This window comes from Equus przewalskii, chromosome 13 (genome assembly GCF_037783145.1).
Source record: "Equus przewalskii isolate Varuska chromosome 13, EquPr2, whole genome shotgun sequence".
Taxonomy (NCBI): domain Eukaryota; kingdom Metazoa; phylum Chordata; class Mammalia; order Perissodactyla; family Equidae; genus Equus; species Equus przewalskii.
Genome location: NC_091843.1, coordinates 25,469,024 through 25,492,541, shown reverse-complemented (window position 1 = coordinate 25,492,541; position 23,518 = coordinate 25,469,024). Strand labels below are relative to the sequence as shown.

Genomic DNA, 23,518 nt, shown 5'->3' with positions numbered 1-23,518 from the left:
TAAGTGATTCAGTCTTCTTCCCTGCCACTTTCTCCCCTTGTTCTTTGTCTTTCAGGTTGAACACATTTGGTTTTTCTTTTTCCCGTCAGGTTGAATTGACCAAAGCAATGGTGATGGAGAAGCCTAGTCCCCTGCTGGTCGGGCGGGAATTTGTGAGGCAGTATTACACGCTGCTGAACCAGGCCCCAGACATGCTACACAGGTAAGACTTTTTTTTCCCTCCTGCATCATCTAATGCTGTTTTTAGTGTGTGAGTACTTATCCTTGACGTTCTTTTATTCATCACACACCTTGTAGGATTGTTGCATAATAGTGCTTTGTACCTAGGTACCAGTAAATGATGGCTGTTAAAATTATATAATAATTTAAACACATATTATTAAAAAATTAGATTGTTACCTAAGCTTATACATTATTAGAAAAATAATGCCTGAAAATGTAATGTGTAATCATACATTTGTTTTTTGTTTTTGGAGAATCATGAATTATTAAGTAAGAAGATAGTGAAGATTCAAGATTGTTAAAACTGTAATAACATACTTTTGTGTTGATATGCTTTAAAAAATTGGGATATCTTTTTAGTAAAAATGGCACGTTTGTTGTCAATTAAAACAGATGTATGAAATAAACATGGAAGTCTCTAGTAAAACCATGCTAACAGTTTTTCTATTTATATGTAAAAAATTTTAATATACTGTCTTTTAGCTTTTTTACTTGATAATCAGGCTCTTATGAGAGTGGTACATATATCACATTAATTTTAGTATCAACAAAGTTTTTGTTTTATAGAGAGAGATAGTATACTTTATTTAGTCTCCTAATGATGCATACGTTGCTCTCATTTCCTCTTAGAAACAATGCTGCATTATACAAAACTCTTAAGTCTATTTATATGGACTTATTAGAATAATTTTTTAGAAATTCCAAAATATGTATTTGCTGGACCAGAACTATTTTTTGCCTCTATACTTTGACTGGCTTGTTTATTGGGTAAGACATGATTATTAGGTAAGAAAGAAAATTTTGTAAATTCGTCTTGAGTCCTGTTGCTCTAAAAATGGAAAATCTCTTTTTTAAGGTTTTACAATTTCCTAAACACTTTCACCTGTTTCCTCTTACTCTTTACAAAAACCTGTTAGTAAGGTATTATAGGAGAGTTAACTTCGTTTTGCAGATGAAGATGCAAGGGGTTAAAAGTTTGCTGGTATTCACATGACTATTAAGTGATAGAACAAACCTCCAAATTATTTTTCTTTTCCTTTTTGTTGAGTTTTATGTAAAAATTTTATTCTCTGCCCTTAGATAAATTTGGAATTTAAAAAGGAGTGGGGAACCGGCCCCGTGGCCGAGTGGTTAAGTTCTCATGCTCTGATTTGGCTGCCCAGGGTTTCGCTGGTTCACATACTGGGCGCGGACATGGCACCGCTCATCTGGCCATGCTGAGGTGGCGTCCCACATGTCACAACTACAAGGACCCACAACTAAAATATACAACTACGCACTGGGGGGATTTGGGAAGAAAAAGCAGGGAAAAAAAAAAAGAAGATTGGCAACAGTTGTTAGCTCAGGTGCCACTCAAAAAAAAAAAGTGGGAATTGAAAGAAACCAACCAAATGCATTAATATATTTATTGTCAATATTATTTATTGATTCTAAATCAAAACGTGAAAAAAGGTTTTTTACATTTCATCTCTGAGGTACATCTTAGATGCAATGAAAAGTGGCTTAGCCAGCAGTGAACTGATTCACTGGCTGACGTGGAGCCCTTTTAATAACTTTGAAAGTTGAAACGTAGACTTGGGCTTCTCTTGGGTCTAGATCTGTCCCCTTTTTAGGGGGCACAGGCAGAATCAGGATGTAGAATGACGTGTATGGGCTCACTTGTGAAAAATTGTTTATCTGGAGTACAGATATCACGGTATCCTAATAGTGGTTATCCCTGGATTGGAGCGTTTCTGGTGTGTGTGTGTGGCTTTCCCAATCTAATATTATTGTAGTGAAAACAAAGGTGTTGAGGATATAGATGAATTAAAGCTATGGAGTATTAAAGTCTGAAGCTCTTATGTGCCAGCAAAAATTGTTAAAGACTGCTCCTAAAACCCACTTGCATGAGTTACTGCGTTTTTAAGGGAGTTCTTCACGTGCATTCTCAGATATAAAAGGACTCTCCAAGTCTATGAAGAGTATAGATATCCTCATCTGTGTCAAAACTGCCTGTTTTCTTGAGTGAAAACAGGAACTTCTGTTTTATTTTTAAATGGTCATCTGACGTGAACTACAAGATCCTTCCCAGCGTGATCATCCTACCCTGAGACCTGAGACTTGTGACTTGTAAAAATAAGTGTTCTGTCTCGTTGACCAACTCCATTCCCATTCAGCAAATGTTGACTGACATGTAGGGGCTGGATGTGTGATTACATACAAAGATGGAAAAACATATTCCTGCCTCCGAGAGTCTGCCGGGGAGGCAGATAGGTTCCAGACATGAAAAATAAGTACGTGGTCTGAGGGTACTTGATGATAACAAGCAAGTTATCTTCCTCTTTACAGATTTTATGGAAAGAACTCTTCTTATGTCCATGGGGGATTGGATTCAAATGGGAAGCCTGCGGATGCGGTCTATGGACAGAAAGTAAGCGTACCAAGCTTTATGTAGGCTGTTAAGCAGCTAGAAAATAACCCATAAAATTGAGTGGGATATGTCCTTAATAGATTTACTGATATTTAAAGATCAAATTTCTCAACTTTTTAGAAATTGAGATATTCAGTAACTATTTGATTAATATAATCATTGAGAAGTTTATGATACCACATTTGCTCATTTTTTCTTCTGTATTCGGAAGTTGTTTTATGTTAGGAGATAACTGGTTTTTGTATGGGGAAGATCTGTTGTACACATTTCTTAGGTATATGTTAATTCAGGACAATTATTTTAAAAGGCTCAAGGTAGTCTCTGGAAATGTACTGTATTAAGACAAATTGGAGTAGGGTCTTTGTAGTTTGTAATTTAAACATGCAAATTCTCTTTACCTGTGTTGTGTTAGAAAGTTTTTTTTGTTGGAGGTTGTATAAATTTTAGGGCATTAATTCTTGTCTCAATTTCCTAGGAAATCCATAGGAAAGTGATGTCACAAAACTTCACCAATTGCCACACTAAGATTCGCCATGTTGATGCTCATGCCACTCTGAATGATGGTGTGGTGGTCCAGGTGATGGGGTTGCTCTCTAACAACAACCAGGCTTTGAGGAGATTCATGCAGACATTTGTCCTTGCTCCTGAGGTATGAAGGAAAAAACAGTGAAACGTTGTGCATATCTATAAAAATTGTTCATTTTGAAATTTGAAACTTACAGAAAAGTTGGAATAGCACAGTAACTCCCACATACTCCTTACCTAGAGCCACTATCAACATTTTTTACACGTTTATAATTCTTTTTTTATTTGTCTATCATTTATAATTCTAAACTGTTTGAAAGGAAGTTGGAGACATCATGCCTAGTCGTCCTCAAATACTTAAGTGATCGTTTCCTAAGAATAAGGAATTATCTTCCACAGCCATGGTGCAGTTAACCAAATTCAAGAAGTATCGGTATAACAGTTATCACTCTACAGTCTATATTTAAATTTTGATAATTGTCCAAATAATGTCCTTCATAGTAATTTTTTCCCCCGGTTCAAGATTCAATCCAAGATTATACAATGCTTATAGCAGTTACGTCTCTTTAGTCTCTTTTACTCTGCAGTAATTCCTTAGTCTTTTGTTTTCCCGGCGTTGGTGTTTTTGAAGAGCACTCAAGTTGCTTTGTGGAGCACTGCAGTGTGAACTGTCTTATATTTCCTTGTGATTAGGCGGGTTCTACACGCGTGTGTGTCTTTCAGTGTCTCACACTATGGAGGCACTAGATGTCATTTAGTCCTGTTACTAGTGATGTTAACTTTGATCACTTACTTAAGGTGATGGTTACCAGGTTTTGCCACTGTAAAGTTAGTATTTTTCCTTTTCTTATTAGTAAGTAAATCGTGGGTGATTTTTTGAGACTATGCACATATTTTGTTCTTCATCAAACTTGACTAGTTTTGGCATTCTTTGATGTTTCTTGCCAGAATCAGCTGCTACTCTGATGGTTACAGGTGGTGATTATCTATTTCTATCATTCTGTGTTTATTAGTTGGTATTCTGCTGTAAAGGACTTTGCTTTCTCCTATCTATTATCACTCATGGAGTCTTTGATTATTTAGTGGATTTAATTCATTACTAACTTTATACTGATGTCTAAAATGTCCCAGATCTGGTAATTGTGAACCCCTTCCAGCTGGCTTCTGTGTTTTCTTTTTAGTTTTTGAGCACTTTTGTAACTTTCTGGCACAAGACGATTCAGGCTCCTCTTGTCCTGCCCCAGCTATCTCTGCCCCTGCCCCTGCCCCAGCCCCATTCTGGAGTCCGCTGTTTCTTCAGGGGGCCCTGGTTCTTCGTAGTTATCATGCTTATCCTGAAAGGACCACAGGTTTATGTTGAATAATTGCATTTGGACTGTCTTCTTGACTCGTCCAGATTGAAAAAAGTCAGGAAGCCTAGCTGTAAGCGTCTAAACGTGGCTCAATAAGGTCTTGCTGATTAAATGTTTTCTCTAGCATTACTCTTAAGATAACTTGCTGTTTAGGATAGTGTATCTAAAACCCCTATGATTTTACTGTTAGAATATAAAATTGCTTGATTGTCGATTTGAAAAATTACGTGAAGTTACTTTAGTCATGATTTTTAGAGCAAAGCTTAGATTATCTGCAGCATAAAACTAGTGATGGTCTTCTAAATACGCAAGGAATCATGTGGGATAGAATTGCCAATTATAAGGTTACTTATAGTTCTTTTTTTCCTTTAAAGAGAAGAATCTAACGTTACCTTGGTATAATGCAGTGTTACGTAAACTGTCTCATTTAATAGTCAAAGCTCTAAGGTATATGTTGGTATCCCTGCTTTTAAAGATAAGGAAACAGCCTTAGAAATTGAATAACTACTAAATGACATGGTTGGATTTAGACTCAGGTGTGTCTTATGCTTCAGTAGGCACCCCTTTTCAGCTACATTGCCCTTCTGTGCTTGGATACAGATTTAGGGAATTTATTTTTATTTAATTTATTTTTTTTTCCTTGCTAAAGCCTCAGCACATAGTTGTATATTCTGGTTCTAAGTCCTTCGTGTTCTTCTATGTGAGCTGCTGCAAGAGCGTGGCTACTGACAGACAAGTGGTGTTGTTCTGTGCCTAGGACCAAACCCAGGCAACTGAAATAAGAGTGCACTGAACTTGGACTGCTAGGCCATTAGGGCTGGCTCAAGGGAATTTTAAATATCTATTGCAGTTGGCAATAGGTATGTATTATTCAAGAAATGATTTGAGGTGTGGAGTCTTACATACTTAGAGCTTTATCAATTTTTAGGTATCCCTCTGGTGGTATTTTAAGCAAGCAATATATTTGAGTGTAGTTTTTAACGCCATAATGTAGAGCAGGGTTTTTCCATCTTGGTGCTGTTAACATTTTTGGCCAAATAATTCTTTGTTGTGGCTGGCTGTCCTGTGCATTGTATGGTGTTTAGCAGCATCTCTGCTCTCTACTCAGTAGTTGTCAGTTGCATTCCCTGATGTGAAAATTGAAATTGCCAAATGTCTCTGGGGAGAGGGGTGTAGTGTTGCCCCCAGTTGAGAGTCTCTGGTGTCAAGTGGTTTGGCTTTTTAAGAGTCTGCTGAATAAATGAAAACTTTGTTGGTGTTGCAGGGCTCTGTTGCAAATAAGTTCTACGTTCACAATGATATCTTCAGATACCAAGATGAGGTCTTTGGTGGCTTTGTCACTGAGCCTCAGGAGGGTAAGTTACTTGTGTAAATTTTTATTGATGGCACCAGATTGACCTGAAGAGAATATGGGTTTCTTGAATGTTTTCATTATACTCTGTGTTCTGCATTAATAATTTCTAATTGTTAAGACATATGGAGGGTCTAAATTTTTAACCTACTTTAAGCTAACAGGTTAGCCGGCTTCATCAATATTGGTAGAAGACAAAACTCCTCAGTCAGTAGAGGGTTATTCCTCACAGCAACAATAGTGGCATTTTTGCCGCAGTTACCATAGTACCCCATTGAACAAGTCCAGATGATATCTGCACTGAAGTGGGGTGCATTACAAGAGTGGGGAACCCTAAGTTTAGGGAACCTAAATCTTTTATAAATCTGCCCTTTGCTTTAGAGGGAGACACTATTTTCCAAGGCAATTTGCTGTATACAAACGTTCTTAAAAGATAGTCTGGAACAAAGGGATGCCATTGCCTCAATTGTAAGATGTGCAGAAACACGAGAGACCCAAGGAAAGTTGTCTCTAAACAAATAGTTGTTGGTATTTCAGTGTTTTTAATCTGGCTGAGAAGATTCTAAGTGCTTTGTATAACTATGTAATACAACAGCCTTATAGATAAGTTCTTTTGAGGTACTGTTTCCAGTTAATCGATTAGAGCACTGGGATGCAGAGAAGGAGTTTGCTGGATGTCATATAGTTAGTTAGATGGTAGAGCCTGTATTGGATTACTGACAGTATGACCTCAGACTCCACGTTCTTAACCCAAACACTGCAGTAGCCTTAATTCTGTCCTTGAAGCCTATCCCATGATTTTACTAAATTGCCCTGTTTTCTTTATTTTTTATATATGCGTGCTTTTATTTTGCCTTTTTGATCATGATGAACATTATGAAAGTGAATATATTTGTGAAGTAAACACAAATTACTTTAAATTTCTTTTCTCACTTAGAATCAGAGGAAGAAGTAGAGGAACCTGAAGAGAGACAGCAGACACCTGAGGTGGTACCTGATGACTCTGGAACTTTCTATGATCAGACTGTCAGGTAAGGAAAACTTTGTTCGTCTGTCCAGAGCTGCATGAGAATTTTGGTTGTCTAGTCTTTCCCTTTGTTGAATGGTAGTCGTATATTATCAGAATCACCTCAGAAAATAATGATGATTTCCCAGAAGAAAGGTTTTGCTTTGGTATTCCTGAGCTAACAAAAATATATAGCTTATTTAATATAGAGTGCACTATGAGGACTACTTAAATACTATCATCAGTTGCTTTTTGGTTTAGTTTTTCTCTTGGCGGAAGTTAAAAATAGATTTGGGGTTTCTTACCAAGTATTTAGCACATCACGGCATTGCATTAAGTGCTTTGGGGGGAAGATAAAGTGTACAAGGACTTATTGAGAGATCAGGCAAAATTGATAGAAATTCAGACATGAGTTAAGCAGGAATAAGAATTTTATTGTCTGCGTTAATTAATGAATGTGTGATTGTATCTTTGGCTTTTTTTTTTTTTATCTGCAGCTGGAACAGAAATGTGTTTGATAGGAATAGAAAATAATATTTTTTTGTTGCCGTGTGATACCCTTAACGTTAATGTTCAGTGCCTAAAGGATGTTCTCAAATGTTTGTCAAGGTGTATTGATGAGTTAACCACATTACTCACCTGAGTTGCTGGTTGAAAATGAAGATTTATTGTCCCGCCACAAACCTACCGAATTAGAATTCCAGGGGGAAAAACACCTGCAGCTTTGAGAAACGTTCTGTGATTTATGTGGAAGTTTAAGAATCTTAACTAATGTCTTCTTTCTCCAAAATGTCTTATGTATTTTTATTTATTATGCGAGGTTTTTTTGGTGGTAAAAACCGCATAACATAAAACTTACCTTCTTAACCATTTTTAAGTGCACAAATAGTTATGCAACAGATCTCTAGAACTTTCGTCTTGTGGAACTGAAACTATACCTTTTGAACAACTCTCCTTTTCTCCCTCCCCACAGCCTATTAGAGTTTTGTGATAAGTGATAGGTAAATTGTAATGGTTTGAGGATTCTAACTGAGAAACAATGGTTTGGTTCCTTTTAATCTATTTTGATGCTATTGCTTATCAAAATTTACCAAATCTGACTGCAGTTAAGGTTTGCTTATTGAGTGCTTTTCTAAAATATCTTCTTTTAATACTCAGATGTGTAATTCTTAGATCTTCTTTGGAGGAAGGGAGCTGTTTTTGGGTTCAGGTCTCTATAGTTAATAGGTACTTGGGAATTTCTTGGTAAGTCAATGGAAGCAGAATGATACTTCTCAAATTTTCCTGTGAAAGCAATGACTTAGAAGAACATTTAGAGGAACCTGTTGCTGAACCAGAACCTGATCCTGAACCAGAGCCGGAGCAAGAGCCTGTATCGGAAATTCAAGAGGAAAAGTCTGAGCCCGTATTGGAAGAAACTGTTCCTGAGGATGCTCAGAAGAGTTCTTCTCCAGCACCTGCAGACATAGCTCAGACAGTGCAGGAAGACTTGAGGGTATGCAACATGTTCTCATGTTTGTTCTATTTCTAGTTTATTTTTGAAAAATCTCTCTTCTCCTTTATTATTGTTTGGTTGACTTTTGCAGGTGTATTTTTATATTGGTGGTTTGGGGAAATTTTTTACATATTGAGCCAGGCCTTGGATGAGAAGTAAGATGTGTATTGCGTTATAATATCAAAAGTAACTTTTTTTCCCTCTAAGAAAACTTTAAAACTTTTAGACTAGAAATTTCAGGTGCTATTTTATCACCATATCAGCAACCCCTCATCTTTTTAATCTTTCATCTTTCAAATTGCAAATTACTAGATGCTTGTTGTAACAAACAAGTGATAATGTATCTTTAAAAAGAAATAACATAGCACAACAGACTTTCCTGCCTTTTTCTATGAAATCTGATAGAACTGCTGAAATATAACTGCTTTTCCAGTTAGAATACCTGATTTCAAAAGTTTGAAGCTTTTCAGTTACTCTTCCTCAGTCATGTCAGGATGATGTTAACAGAACTCACGACCTTTACAGTTGATGCTCCTGAAGTAGTATGTTTTGGTGCTGTCTTTATGGGGGCAGGGTTCTTACATGGTTATTTGTTTAACAGCTGAATCAAGTGCCTGTGTCCTAGGCATTGTTCTAGATTTGGGAACTCTAGGTAAAGCAGATGGGGGTCTTGGTCTCTGGCAGCTAGTAGGTGAATAGGAAGGAAATGGTGCAATGACATTAGCTTGCAGGTGGAAAAGTACGTTGGCTGGATTGAGAATGGATGGCCAGTTAGGTGGCTATTATGGTAATCCTGGTGAGAGAAGCTATCTTGGATTAGGGTCGTGGCAGTGGAGATGGAAAGAAGATAATTAAGAGGCAAATAACAGGATTTGGTGATTTTGATAAGGATTGAAAAAATGTTCAGGATAATTGTGAAGTTAGTGTAACTGGGTTGATCTTTGCATCATAGATTAGGGGAAACGTAGGAAGAGCTGGTTTTTGAGGAGAGAGAATTTTCTTTGATTTATAAACTTGAGATTGAGTAACAGTAGCTTCTTAGATGCTAAGCATCTCATACTTTGCTGGTACTTGATGATTAGTCCTAAGGGATATTAGCACTAAATTTGTAAGTAGGGGAAAAGGGAATCTCAAGATACTTGTAAGCTCCATCCTATTTATGAAAATGGGATGCATATATTATGTACAAGAAATCAAAAGCTAATAGCTTTTATATTGTTTTGATGTATGGTGTAATCAACTAATGTTGGTGGTGTTCCCTTAGACATATTCTTGGGCATCTGTGACCAGTAAGAACCTTCCACCCAGTGGAGCTGTTCCAGTTACTGGGATACCACCTCATGTTGTTAAAGTACCAGCTTCACAGGTGAGTTTCTACTTAAGCTTGTATATTAGCAAATTTACCTGTATTTCATATAATGTTGTTTCACAGAGGTTTAGAGAATGGGGGAACTGGTATATAGGGCAGAGGAGAAGGGTACAAAGTGGTGTTTCTTTTGTTTGCTGAGGAAGATTCATCCTGAGCTAACATCCTTTGCCAGTCTTCCTCTTTTTTTTCTTTTTTTTTTTTTAAAAGATTTTATTTTTTTCCTTTTTATCCCCAAAGCCCCCCGGTACATAGTTGTATAGTCTTAGTTGTGGGTCCTTCTAGTTGTGGCATGTGGGACGCTGCCTCAGCGTGGTCTGATGAGCAGTGCCATGTCCGCGCCCAGGATTCGAACCAACGAAACACTGGGCCGCCTGCAGCGGAGCGCTGGAACTTAACCACTCGGCCACGGGGCCAGCCCCTCCTTTTTTTCTTTTTTAAGTGGGCCACTGCCACAGCATGGCTGCTAACAGACAAGTGGTGTAAGTCTGTGCCTGGGATCCAAATCTGGGCTGCTAAGTGGACTGCACTGAGCTTAACCACTAGGTTAAGCCCCAAAAGTCATTTTCTGTTTGTTTTTGTTGTTTTGTGAGGTGGATTGTCCCTGAGCTAACATCGGCACCAATCTTCTTCTATTTTGTATGTGGGATGCCACCACAGCATGGCTTGATGAGTGGTGTGTAGGTCTGCGCCTGGGATGCGAACCTGTGAACCCCAGGCCGCTGAAGCAGAGCGCACGAACTTAACCACTACCAGGCCAGCCCCCCAAAGTGGTTTTTAATGATTTTTTTTTTGTGAGAGAATTGTCATTTTCTAGTTTAAACTTTATTGTTAGCTAAGAAACTTTACAAGAAAAAAGGTAAGCTTGCTTTGTTTTTACACAAAAGTTAACATATATTTTTCAGCCTCGTCCGGAGTCTAAGCCTGAATCTCAGATTCCACCACAGAGGCCTCAGAGGGATCAAAGAGTGCGAGAACAACGAATAAATATTCCTCCCCAGAGGGGACCTAGACCAAGTAAGAGCTCAGAAGGGTCACTTCTGTAGTTTGGGGGATTTTGAGGTGAGAGCTTGTATTTTGGGGGCAGTTGTTTGTGTACTTAAACAAAAAATATTGTAGAGTTGATAGAATTACCTGTATTTGGGATGAAGAGAAAACTATTGCATGGACCAGTCACTGCAAGATGTCGTCTTTCTGTGTTTCATTGCTGTTTTTGTTTCTTCTTAAGTCCGTGAGGCTGGTGAGCAAGGTGATGTTGAACCCCGAAGAATTGTGAGACACCCTGACAGTCACCAGCTCTTCATTGGCAACCTGCCTCATGAGGTGGACAAATCGGAGCTTAAAGATTTCTTTCAAAGTAGGTTATTGAGTTTTAAACACTAGATTCATCTAAGGCAGCGCTGTCTAGTGGAAATAGAAGAGGAACCAAATGTATAATTTCAAGTTTTCTAGTAATCACATTTTAAACAGTAACTAAAGAATTTAACTTTAATAATTTATTTAACTCAGTGTGTCCGAAAACATTATCATTTCAACATGTAAAAATGTATAAGAGATATTTTACATTTTTTTATACCAAGTCTTTGAAATCCTGTGTATATTTTACACTTAATGGCACATCTTCTTCTGGACTACCACATTTCAAGTGCTCTGTAGCCATGTGTGACTAGTGGTTATTGTATTCGATACTGCGTGCGTAATATTTAAAGGGAATGTTTTATTAAGTTATTTGAGAATTTGTTTCACTTGCAGATTATGGGAATGTGGTGGAGCTGCGCATTAACAGTGGTGGGAAATTACCCAACTTTGGTTTTGTTGTGTTTGATGATTCTGAGCCTGTTCAGAAGGTCCTTAGCAACAGGGTAAGCAGTTTTTCATCTTGATTTTTTTTTTTTAGAGTGTGTGTGTCTTGGTTCTCTGAATCTGTTCATCCTTATAACTGTGTTTTCTTATATGTAAAGTGTAATTTATTGCAACATGTTTTGATAATAAATTCCATCATGTTTGACTGTTATTATTAAAAGACCTGCTTGGGACTTTAGCGAAACAAAACTTCTGTCTGAATAACATAGTTTTTGAATAAGTGAGTGATGAGAATGAAATAACTAATAGTTACCAGTGCACTGAGATTTATACAAATTCCTTTCCGTGGTGGGGGCTTCTGGTGTAGAAGATGAAATACGATGTTCCTTTTAGCTAAGATAACTTAGAGAGTCAGTTTTACCTTGGGCAGTCCTGGTATATAACTGTTGTCTGAGATATAACTGTGAGGAGCTTCTCCTTTTGCTATGTAAGTTGTCTGGGTTTGGAGTCTCCCTGCCTGGAACAACTTTTATTAACAGTACTCTTACAAACATGAGTACTTTCTAATGATAGAGGGATTTGTAAAATCGGAATCTTACTACTGTGTGGTTCCTACAGAACTCTTCCCTTCCCTCACATCTTTGATTAGCAAAAACACTTTCTGTAGTAGCAGTGGTAGCAGCAGCAGCAGCAGCAGCAGCAGCAGTAGTAGTAGAAGAGAAGAACAAAGGTATAAATATTGTTAATTTACTGAGATGGGTGTTGGATTTTTAGAACCTCACTTTTTAAAAAAATTGAGGTGAAATTCACGTAACAAAATTAACCATTTTAAAGTGTACAGTTCATTGGCATCTAATACACTTTGTTGTGCAACCATCACCTATTAGTTATAAAACATTTTCCTCAAAAGAAAGCCCTTTACCCGTTAAGCTGTCCCTCCCTGTATCTTCTCTCCCCAGCCCCTGGCAACCACTAATCTGCTTTCAGTCTCTGCAAATTAAAACTACACATTTTACTGACCAGGTGATTAGACTAGAAATGTTGTAGATCATTATTTGCCAGAGGTTTTCCAGAACCTCTGATGTTCTCCAGAATGTTAGAGGATATTGCAAATTTTCATTGTTGTGGTCCTAACATCATGTGAGCCTTAATCTGCAGATGGGCAGTATCTTTCAAACTGTTTGACCACTATTTTTGTGAAGCATCTCCTGCAAAACATTGACAAATGAGGAGAGGAAAGTGGCTTATTTCACGAGGTCACAGAATACCAAACCCAGAGATGTCCAGTAGGCTTTGTGGAAAAATCCATCATGCAATAGGTCCAGTGGCCAAGCTTTTGGTGTAGCATTGAATTCATACTTCCTTTGAGGGTATGATAGTCCCAATGAGCCAAACGAGGGCAGACCTGATAACTGGCTTCCTGGTGAATTGTCCAAGATAAGGGGGTGTTTCATGCAATGCATGTGGGTGAGCCATGTCATCTTTATGCATGAGAATTGTTGGAGGTGAATTTCCTCCGAAAGGGACTGGGAATATGTCTGGTACCATTTTTCATTCAGATTGCTTCTACCCTTCTCATGACTTCTCAGAGATGTCTTCCGTAACTACCTTTTAAAACATACCCAGCCCCACCCTCTCTCCCCTTATCTTTCAGACTTTAGTAGGGTTTCGTTTTTTCCATTGTATCTAGAACACTGCCTGGAACAGTGCTTCAGATTAATGTGTGTGAAGTGATTTATATAGTGTGTATATAAAAAATATATAATTATTTATGATATTTATGTTGTGTTAAATATTTATAAGTGTACTGATATAAATACATATTTAATCAGAATTTAAAATATATCTTAGAATTAGAGCTCAAAAGAGCCCTCTCCGCTTGGAAACTTTCAGATCACTCCCTTGTATTTTGGGAACTTGACGTGTAGCTTGCCTTTCCTGCATCACGCTGTATTGGTAGGAGTGTCCCTACTCCCCACGGTAGTTTTTATCAGTTCAGAAGTAGCTTATTGTAAGACTGAGAACCATGGTGTTTGACATGCTGTGGTGTGGCGCAGTGGTTCAGAGCTTACACTTCCCAGTCAGGAAGCCTTGGTTTATGTTCCTTTTCCGTCACTCACTAGCCTTGTGAGCGTGGGGTAAGTTCCTTAACCTCCTTGGCCCTGAGTTTGCTGGTCTTTAAAATAGGTGTAATAATAACCCCCAGGGAGGTCATTGTGAAGGTTAAATGAGATGATAAATGTGTAGTATACAGAACACTTCTCTGTATAGTAAGTGCTGTTAGATATTTATTTAAAAAAAAATTTCAGTTAGAAAACCAGTGAGTGCCAGTGAGGGGAGCGTAAATCAAATTCGTTGGAATCTTGAGTAACCCTGTGTTTTCTACTTTAGCTCTATCGGGTGAAAAGAAGGCCCAAGACTTAGTGTGGTTGTATCTCTTTTGCTTTCACTAAGATATCTTATCTTTATTATCTTCAGTATTTTCCAACATTCTACTAAGGCAAATGGCATTTTGTTAAAGTTATATTTAGATGAAATAATGATGTTTTTGAGATGTGTATGTACTTGGCATAAATATATGCAGCACAATCTTTCTACACTAGATGGTGATGGGGTTTTATTCTAAGACTTCAAATCCATGGAGAAGGTGGCTGTTGTTATTTATATTCTATGTAATTTCATGGGAAAATAAGATTTGCTTTAATAAGTACAAATGAGTTACTTATGCTGCTGTGCTATTTAAATTGACTTTTTTGAATTAGCCTCTCCATGTATTTGTTATTGGGGGAGATTATGTGTTCTCAGTTCAAAACAAAAGCCGAACTCTGAGAACGTAGCTGGTTTGTATGCTGCTGGTTCTTTGTAAGAGCTTTGTTTGATTTTGGATAGTCATCAGCCCATAAGCACTGTGTAAGTCTGCTCACCTTGATTCTTCCAGCCCATCATGTTCAGAGGTGAGGTCCGTCTGAACGTGGAAGAGAAGAAGACTCGAGCTGCCCGGGAAGGGGATCGTCGGGATAACCGCCTGCGGGGACCTGGAGGCCCTCGAGGTGGGCTGGGTGGTGGAATGAGAGGCCCTCCCCGTGGAGGCATGGTGCAGAAACCAGGATTTGGAGTGGGAAGGGCACTTGCTCCAAGGCAGTGAATTGCTCTTCACCGATCTTCGCACAGCAGGACAAACCCCAGCTCCTGCAGAATGGTGAATTTCTTCAGCCAGCCTTTGGTGTCTTGGAGTATGATCCCCTAGTCTGTTATAAACTGCTTATGTTTGTACAATTTTACTTTTTGTGGTGTGCTCCCTCCCCCTCCCTGCCCTCTCCTCACCTTTTAGTCCTTCACTTCCAATTTTGTGGAATGATATTTTAGAAAAAAACGGATTTTTAAAGAAGAAAAAAAAGACTGAATTTCCTTGCTTTACTTGGCATTATACAGACTGGATTTTTCTTTTTAACAGCCATTTCCCCAAAGGAATGTGTTTTGCTTATTACTGACATTTGGTATGTTTCATTCATTGGAATATTTCTTACTTATTTTCTACGTGTTTCAAAAGCCTGTGAGAAAAACAGGATTTGATAAACATTTTGAAGTCAGGAAAAACCGAAATTGTTTCTTTGAAAGTCATGACTACCTTCTGGTGTGGAGAAATTGCCATTGGAAAAATTGACAATTTTGATTCTCAGTGGTATGGTTGAAAACTGAATAAAAGGTGTTACTAGAGTTTTTCTCGTCTGCTATGTGATCACAAAACAATTCTAAAACCTACTGTTTTTACCATCGAAATTTAAATTGCGAGATAGGTTTTAAATGTCTAGAATGCAACTGATATGCTTTTCTTGAACTGTTAGATTTTTTTGAAGTAGAGTTCTTTCATGTTTAATTTGTATTTGTAAAAAAACAAAAAAACAAAAAAAATCCCCAAATCTGAATAATACAAAACCAGAGCAAAAAACTGTTGTGCCTTCTATTTATCTTTGATTCCACTCTTGCAATTGTTTAAAGAAAAACAATAAAAAAAACAAGTCTAGATTTGTTGTATCAGGTTCAGAGTATGTTGGAATTGTGGAGTTCCTCTTTCACCTGTGTGTCTTTTGTTCATGTGTTATGCCTTGCTCTGAAACTGAGTCTCAGACTGGAATGGCTGTGAGGACACATGCTTCTGTAGCAGTCCTTTGACCTACATAGTTCAGCATTTGTATTAACTTTTAGTTTTGCTGTCTATTAAGAATCCTAATCATAGTCCAGAAGAAGGAATGCGACTTTAATCTTGGACTTTGCTTATGTGCTTTAGTTTCTGCTAGTTTTTTGTTCTTTGAATCATAACCATTTGGTAAATTTTCTATTTTGTTATGGTTCTCTTACTGATGTAGGGTATGCAGTGGGGCGATTCTTGGAAATGGCCAATTTTTATTAAAATATTTCTGGAAGAAAATTTCATCTGGCGATATAGACTAATACTCGTTTTACATAGTATGTTTTTTGTTGAGTGCCGTGTGTGAGATGGGTGAAGGTTTTGATTACACATTTGTGAAGCAAGCCTTTGTGTGATAACTTGTCATTACTAGCTGACGGGCAACGAGATTGTCAAATTTAACTTATTTATTTTCTTCTTAACAGTGTTCATCTTTAGGACTGTTGTTCGAGGATAGTATATGAGTAGGAATAGGAATGTTTTACTGTTACTGGGAAACTCTAGGTTTGCTTATGGGTGTAGTCTTAAACTAAAATGAAGTTTGATGTTATCAGTTGGTCCTCAGTACTTCAAAGATTTGAAAATTGGCAACATCTCTTTCACATAAGACACTTACATAACTGAGTCACGTGGCTGTTTTTGAGTCAGTTTAAATAACTATTTGGTAGCCACTTCATTTGTCCCAGGCCAGTGATAATTGGAAGAAATTCAGCTTGTACTTTTGTAGCTTATATTAAGCAAGTAGTGGAAAGAAAAAAACTTAGCCTGAGTTATTTTTGAAAGCAGTTTAAGTTGCAGTAACTGTAAGGCCATAAATTATGGATAACCTAAAAGTCATTTTTCACAAGGGGATACTAAACCGTACATTTCAGAATAGGAGTCCTTCCTACTCGGAGGTTGAAAGGGCACTAACTGGGTGCAGGTATTCTCAGCTTGGGGCTGTCATTATGTCCTGGAGGACGTTTGGAAATGTGGGAGATTTTTGAGGGGAGTTGAGGGGTTACATTTTTCATTCCTGTAAAAATGAAGCAACTCCATTGAGTGCGCAGATAGTCTCTCCTGCATGCATGGTGGGCAGAGCGGGGGACTAGGACAGCTGGAGTGGAGGCTCCTTCCTTGGAAATAGTCTCAGATAAATGAAGTAAACGAATCAGCAAGTGGAAATCTCTTTCAGGAATTATAGTAACATTTACTGCAAGTAATTAGTTATCTCACTCTTCGGTATTTGTACCAATTGTGTGGTTTTTAAAAAAAATTTGGAGAGGTAGTAGGAATATGCTAGATGTGTTTCTAACTTGTTGCAAGGAGTTACTGCATAATCTCAGAAAACAGAAGTTTGCCTCTGTAATTTCACGTCATCAGAATTGGGATGATTGTGGAGTTTTAAATAGCATTGGACTTTATAAATAGAATTTAGCATCGCTGTTAACACTATTAAGAGTCCAGATTTCATTGTTTACGTTACTGCTGATGGACTAAACATGATACCCTAGAGATACCTATATTCACACTAGTAGAAAGTGTAAATAAAATAGGTCAGGGAAAGATTTTCTATAGGCAGCATCAGCTCATCACATTCAACCTCTTCAGTTTTTAAAATACAATCTTCCATCTGTAGGAATGACCCAGTATGCAGATCTTTTCTACTGAGCTTAAAACCCTCGACCCATGAGTATTTTAGCTAGGTAAGATTAGTTTGGTTCAAGGAGTCTTAGTCTTTTAAGACTTGTTGAAAATAAATAGATCTTGGGCCTTATATAAGTACTTTGTTTTGCTTTTATGGTGAAGTTGGGCTTTACTTTTGTATTCCTGTGTTCTCAACTTTTTGTGCTGTTGCTGGGGAGCCGTGAAATGGAAAATCCAAAAATAGTTATTTGGTTTTGGAAGAGTAGGTTACTACCACAGCATTAGTTGACTTGCACTTTAGTTTTAGGTTAAAGAGCTAATTAATTTTCACAGCTATCCTGTGGATTAGGTGCTATTCTTCCCAAAGTAATAGATGAAGAAGAAACAGCATCAGAGCAATTAAGTGGCTAGGCCTCCAGCTCATGCAGAGCCCAAGGCGCAGATTGGCCTCCAAAACCGGTACTTTTTGCCTAGAACCATAATGCCTACCTATTTATATTGGAATGTCATATTAGTGGAATAGGACATGACCATAATAAATTACTACAGTATAGAGCCCTGAGTCTGCAGAACATTCAGAACAAGGTTAGTATTACTGTTCTCCATTTCCTTTAGGGTAAACAAAATAAGTAAACATTGATTTTGCAAGGCTTTTTTTGATTTGCAGACTATTTGGTAACACAATAATAATGACTTGTTCTTAGATTATTTTCTTATCTGGTTTGATCATACATTTAGTACAATCTTGAAATCTGGATGTGGATGATAATATTTTTATTATAGCATAATCCAGGTGAGTTTATAGCAGTTGTGTTTTGTTCTTCTAACTGCCGTCCTCTGATACTTTTTCTTCATCCCTTTATTTGAAAACCCTGTAGAGTTTAATGATTTAGTGGAAAACTTGGCACTTTATACAAAGCAATTTGTTAGTATCTATATGGAAATAATCTTTCTATGAGGTTTAAATTAGACCATTGTTTATACTGAGTGGCTTATTTCTTTTAAGTAAATGGTTACATTTGTCAAATCTACTGATCTAAAGATATCTTTTATATTAAAGTTTTATTTTTGTGCTACTTAAAAAGCATCTCTGTAGGAACTGCATACAAGTGAGGTGATTGTTGACCTTTTAGTTTAGCAATTGTGAACCTTGTGAAAGAAGCAAATGGGGTTCTAGCTAACTGCTCAATATAGCAAAAAATGGGCAGTGGACAATTAGAGGATGTCTTCCACAAATGTTTTAGAAATTTTAAAGGGTTTGTTAGAAACTTAGCACTGTCTTCTTTGGGATGAGGTTGTAGGTTAAGGTTGCTGATCAAGTAATGGCCATGTGGCACTAGATGATGAAATAAGGATTTCTGGTTTTAAGGTAGTAGTAACTTTGGGGATTTGTATTTGTTTACTGTGGTATTTAGGTTCTGGGGACCATAGATAGGCTTGTGAACTCTTAATGGACTATATTAAAGGAGAAATGGTGGCACACATGTGAGATAAAACTTTTATTTACATTCTTTTTAGTGGATATGAATCTAGCTCAGGATAATGCTGAAATTAGACTGCTTTGCTTATGCTTTCATGAAACAGTTTTTCATAATGGCCTGAATGAGTAAAAAGTTGATCAGAGGTGGCCTGAACCCCTAACCAGTGCTGGTTTTGATTTTGCTTATGTATTGGCTTAGAGTCAAGGTGGTTGGCTTTTTGATTTGACTTGGTTTGAAAACCTTGGACAGTCTTCCCTCTTCCAGTTTCCGTTGAACCTAGTAGCTTTTTTTAGTTCCCTGTGAGAGGAAAATAGTATTGGAAATAATTTCCACTGTTACTTCCATAAGCTGTGTGACCTTGCCAATTACAGAAATCCATACATGTTTAGTACTTTGAAATGTGGCCAGTGTCACAGATTTCTAAGGGACTTGCATCCACCCAATGTGTCTTAGCCTTTTTTTTTTTAAAAAAAGATTTTATTTTTTCCCTTTTTCTCCCCAGTGACCCCCGGTATGTAGTTGTATATTTTTAGTTGTGGTCCTTCTAGTTGTGGCATGTGGGATGCCGCCTCAGCATGGCTTGATGAGCAGTGCCATGTTTGGGCCCAGGATCCAAACCCGCGAAACCCTGGGCCGCTGAAGTGGAGCGCGTGAACTTAACCACTCGGCCATGGGGCTGGCCCCTGTCTTAGCTTTTTAAAAAAATAAATTAAGGGGATGTTTACCAAAAATTCACTATTGAATTCAACAAGTATTTTTCAGAAACTTCCTTATAGGAAGTTTGCCTATATTTTTGATAGTAACTAGAGGGACGCTTATCTTGTGACAGTCCCTAATAGAGGGACTGTTAATTTGGATATAAACAGTTTTAACTATTGCTGTAATTAACCACTTTTGTTACTGATACTGTCCCCAAGCTTTGATGTCACCTGTTCCACTTTGGATTTGGTTTAAATCCTTGAATGTTTTTAAGAAGAGTGTATATACACTAATTTGACCATTTTAAATGAAGATTTTATACTGAGAAGCTGGCATAAGGAAGTAGGGGAGAAGAAAAGGACTTCTTTTCTTTAAAGATTCAGTGCACACTTAAGTAGATTATTTAGAACACATCATGTTAAAAATAAATTGATACAGGTAGATGTTAGATTTTGAAGAAGTGTGGAATGGAGGTAGAACTTAGCTGATGGGATAAGAATTATTTGTGATTTTTATGGGGGAAAAATCATAATTTTAAGTGAGAAACACCAGAATATTTCCTTACAGTTTTTCTTCCTGTTCTGATTATTACCAAGAGACAGGAGAGGCTTCTAGAATTCTTTGAATCATAGAATGTTAGTGCTGAAAAGGACTAAGGTGATTTGTACAACCCCTTCATTTTTCAAAGAATAAATGGCTCAGAGAATTGGTTATTAGTACAGAGTCCCAAATTGGCTCATAGAAGTAACATGGAGCACCTTCACGTCTGTCCTAGGTTCACTGTAGGAAGCCAGAGCTGTTACAGGTCAGGATGTAGGGAGAAAAGGGAAGGAGCCACATTTTATATGCTTACCCAGTTACTTCTATGGCTCAGTTTTCATACCCCGGTTTTCTCTATTTTGTTAGAACTGACTTAATGCCCAGTTCTACCAGGGCCTTTTGTCTAAGGACATTAACTTGTGCTCCCCTCAGGGATGGGTTTACTACTAGCTGTCAGAAAGCTATTGGGTATCCTAATGTGTTAATAGCTGAAACTCAGCTGTAATTTTCTCCTAAATCCTTCAGCGTTTTGCATTCTGTACATTGTGGTGCTTTTTCCACCTTGTATTGTTATAACTGTAAGCTCCTAAGGGGCAGCGATTTGGTCTTAGGCATGTATCCTGTTCGTTGCCTGGCAGCGCCATGTATGTATCAGGGCCGTAATCTTCCTTTCCAGTGATTTCTCCCGTTCTTCCTGGATGTGATGCTCCAGCCATGCTGAACTACGTACTTATGATGGTTCCTCTAATAAGCCAGGCATTGCTGATTCCGTGGTTTCAAGTGCCTTCTCTTCCTGAAGATAGCCTTGGATCTGCATCCCCCCCTGCCCAATCTCTGCCATCAGAGTCATTGTTTTCAAGACCCAGTTCAAGAGCCATTTTTTTTTTTCTCTAAGAGAGAAAAGATTTGCAACAGGAGTGGGAAACTTCTTTTTTGGGGTTGATCTGGCCAGAATTTGAAGTGAACAAATTCATTCTTATCTAACTTCCCTCGTTGTCCCTCTTCTTTGAGATTCTGTCCCAACCTTCATTTTTTAAAATCTGTGTTCCTAGAGCACTTTATACCTTTCTCCTAGCTCATAACTTAACCCTTCAACCTAGAATTAGAAGGGCCTGTATCGATTTTACTACCTTATTAGACCATAAGCTCCCTGAGGGCAAGGACTGGGGAATTAATCCCTGTATTCTGCCAGCAGATACAGTGACTTATATGGAGTTGAATAACTTAATATGTTTCTGTTTTCATTCTCACAAAGGAGGCATGCCTAGAGATAAGACCTAATTCAATAAATTTCAGGCACTATGACATTTCATAGTGGAGGGGATTGTTTGGAAATTTTGAGGGGTGGGCAGAGGAGGGAGGAAGTCACTGGTCATTTTGAGGTACTAACATCCCTAGTCTGGGGAATAAGCCCTTCCTTTCTCATTGTGCCCAGTATGTCTCAGGCACTTTGTTTCTATGCAGAAGAATTTTGTGTGCCAATTTTTGTTTTGCACAACTCCATTTCAGTTCGTGTCTTCATCCATGCCACAGGTCTAAGCCGTCTGCTTCCCTTTTCCTTCCTCCCGCATCAGTCTCCAGCTAAGTCCTGTCAGTTCTACCTCAGCAGTCTCTCATAGCTCTGTCCTCCTCACCCACAGAATTTCAGTGGCCTCTCTGCTTCCTTTACCTCTTTTTACCCTCAGCCTACTTTATACACAATATTAGACTCATCTTACTGAAACATAGCTCTGACCATGTATTCCACATGTGTGTTCTATCTCCCCTACTAGACTGTAAGCTCCTTGGGGGCAGGATCTGTGTCTGAGTCATCTTTGTATCTCCCATAGCACCTATCAATAAATATTTCTTGAATGAACAACATAAAGCCTTGTGTTAAGTGAAATGTTGTTTTCCAGATTATATGTAGGTTTCTTTCTGTGCTAATTGCAAGACTTCGAAAGTTCTCTCACATAAAAAGTTGGTTCAATAGTAACAACTGAGTTAACCACAGAGAAAATTTCAGAAAACTTTAATTTTTTTTTCCATTGGAATCAGCATGGATATGTGTATATGGATGGTTCAATAAATATATTTTTATATACATGTATCACAGAAATTTTACATTCCATCTTCAAACCGCAGAAATAGATTTTTTTTACAAGCCAAAAAATAACTGCCATAACTTTTATGATTTCATGCAAAAAAGAGGGAAGAGTAAGGGGCAAATGGGAATTGGTTGTTCAAGGTTAAGAGTCCAATAAGAAGTAAAAATGTTACATTAAGGAAGCGATTGCTTAACACGCTGCTTAAGGTGGTAGCCAGACAAATCCTTAACTGCAGCATTAAGGCCATACCAAGTTTACACATATATACAAAGGAATTTCCATATAAAAGACATACTGTCATGTTTTCTCCTGGAAAAGGACGAGGAGTTTTGTGAGTAATTCTGACCCAATTTTCCAGGCCAATTAATTGTTTAAGATGTCCCCAGGCTACTTAGAAATCTCTTCTGCTTTGGCTAGCTGTCGGTTACTGCTGTGTGGGCTTGTGACTTCTGTAGTCTCTTACGCGGACGCATGAATCATCTTGGACCTCTTCAATCATGGGTGATCAAGCACTTTGTAGCTGAACTAACTCAGCATATTTTTTACCTCCCCTCCCAAAAGTACTGAAATCACAGAATTATAACTTGCAGTTGTCTTAGTAGACTCCACAGCCAATCCTGGCATTGTGACCTAAAGAATTACATGGTACCCTTGTTCTGTTATTAGGGGTTAAAATAATCTTTGAATAGTTAACAGTAGAAGGAACCAAAGTGTGGGGTTTCAAGTCACATCCCTTGGAGCTGTTGAAAGTTAATATTGAACTTTTGGCCCTCGTGTCATGACACATGTAAGTTGGCAGCTACATTTGTGGAAAATGTAAAGTCACTTGCAGGAGAATTAGAACATGGAATTTGCTCTTCTGCCTAAACATCGAATCAGACAACTTTTAAGACAAAGGGTAGGTCTTGTCTGCAGATATCTGAGTGAAATGGGGAAAACATGATGGGCAAATCCTTTGGAGATATGCAGAAGTCATTTGCTTTGGCAAGGTTGGGGTGAGACTTGAGATTGCATACTCGGGTTCTATTTGCAGAAACTCACATCTTAGTGGATGAATCTTGAGTCAAAAAAACAAGTTACTAAGTCTAAGATAGATTATGTAAATAAAATACCCGTTTCCTCAGTGACTGACTGAGCCTTTATTTGATAATGTTATAATTCACTTTGGAATGTTTTGAATCAAAATCTAATATTGCTTTTTCATTAATGTCTTAGCTATGAATTGGATATCACTGGTAGGCCTGTTCGTCCCCAATTCTGTATGGGCCGGTCTCCATGTATGGCTCCAGCGGGCGGGTTCATAACAACTGTGGCTGCAAGGTAATTCGGTCTCCTCCCATGGGTTCCCGGGCCAGTCAAGTTTGAG

The 23,518-nt window shown here is 37.9% G+C and overlaps 1 protein-coding gene across 4 annotated transcripts in view; it reads left to right on the top strand.

Moving 5' to 3' along the window:
- The window catches only part of G3BP1 (G3BP stress granule assembly factor 1), a 39,982-nt gene extending 18,050 nt beyond the window's left edge, over positions 1-21,932 (top strand). For all 4 annotated transcript variants that reach the window (XM_008523887.2, XM_008523888.2, XM_070570425.1 and 1 more), the window contains exons 2-12: positions 90-202; positions 2,551-2,632; positions 3,108-3,281; positions 5,774-5,864; positions 6,798-6,891; positions 8,160-8,361; positions 9,626-9,727; positions 10,633-10,744; positions 10,956-11,084; positions 11,480-11,589; positions 14,469-21,932. In XM_008523887.2, coding sequence (XP_008522109.1) covers positions 108-202; positions 2,551-2,632; positions 3,108-3,281; positions 5,774-5,864; positions 6,798-6,891; positions 8,160-8,361; positions 9,626-9,727; positions 10,633-10,744; positions 10,956-11,084; positions 11,480-11,589; positions 14,469-14,675 — 1,398 coding nt within the window. In that variant the 5' untranslated portion in view covers positions 90-107 and the 3' untranslated portion in view covers positions 14,676-21,932. The remainder of the gene's footprint in view (positions 1-89; positions 203-2,550; positions 2,633-3,107; positions 3,282-5,773; positions 5,865-6,797; positions 6,892-8,159; positions 8,362-9,625; positions 9,728-10,632; positions 10,745-10,955; positions 11,085-11,479; positions 11,590-14,468) is intronic.
- Positions 21,933-23,518: the final 1,586 nt, after the last annotated feature.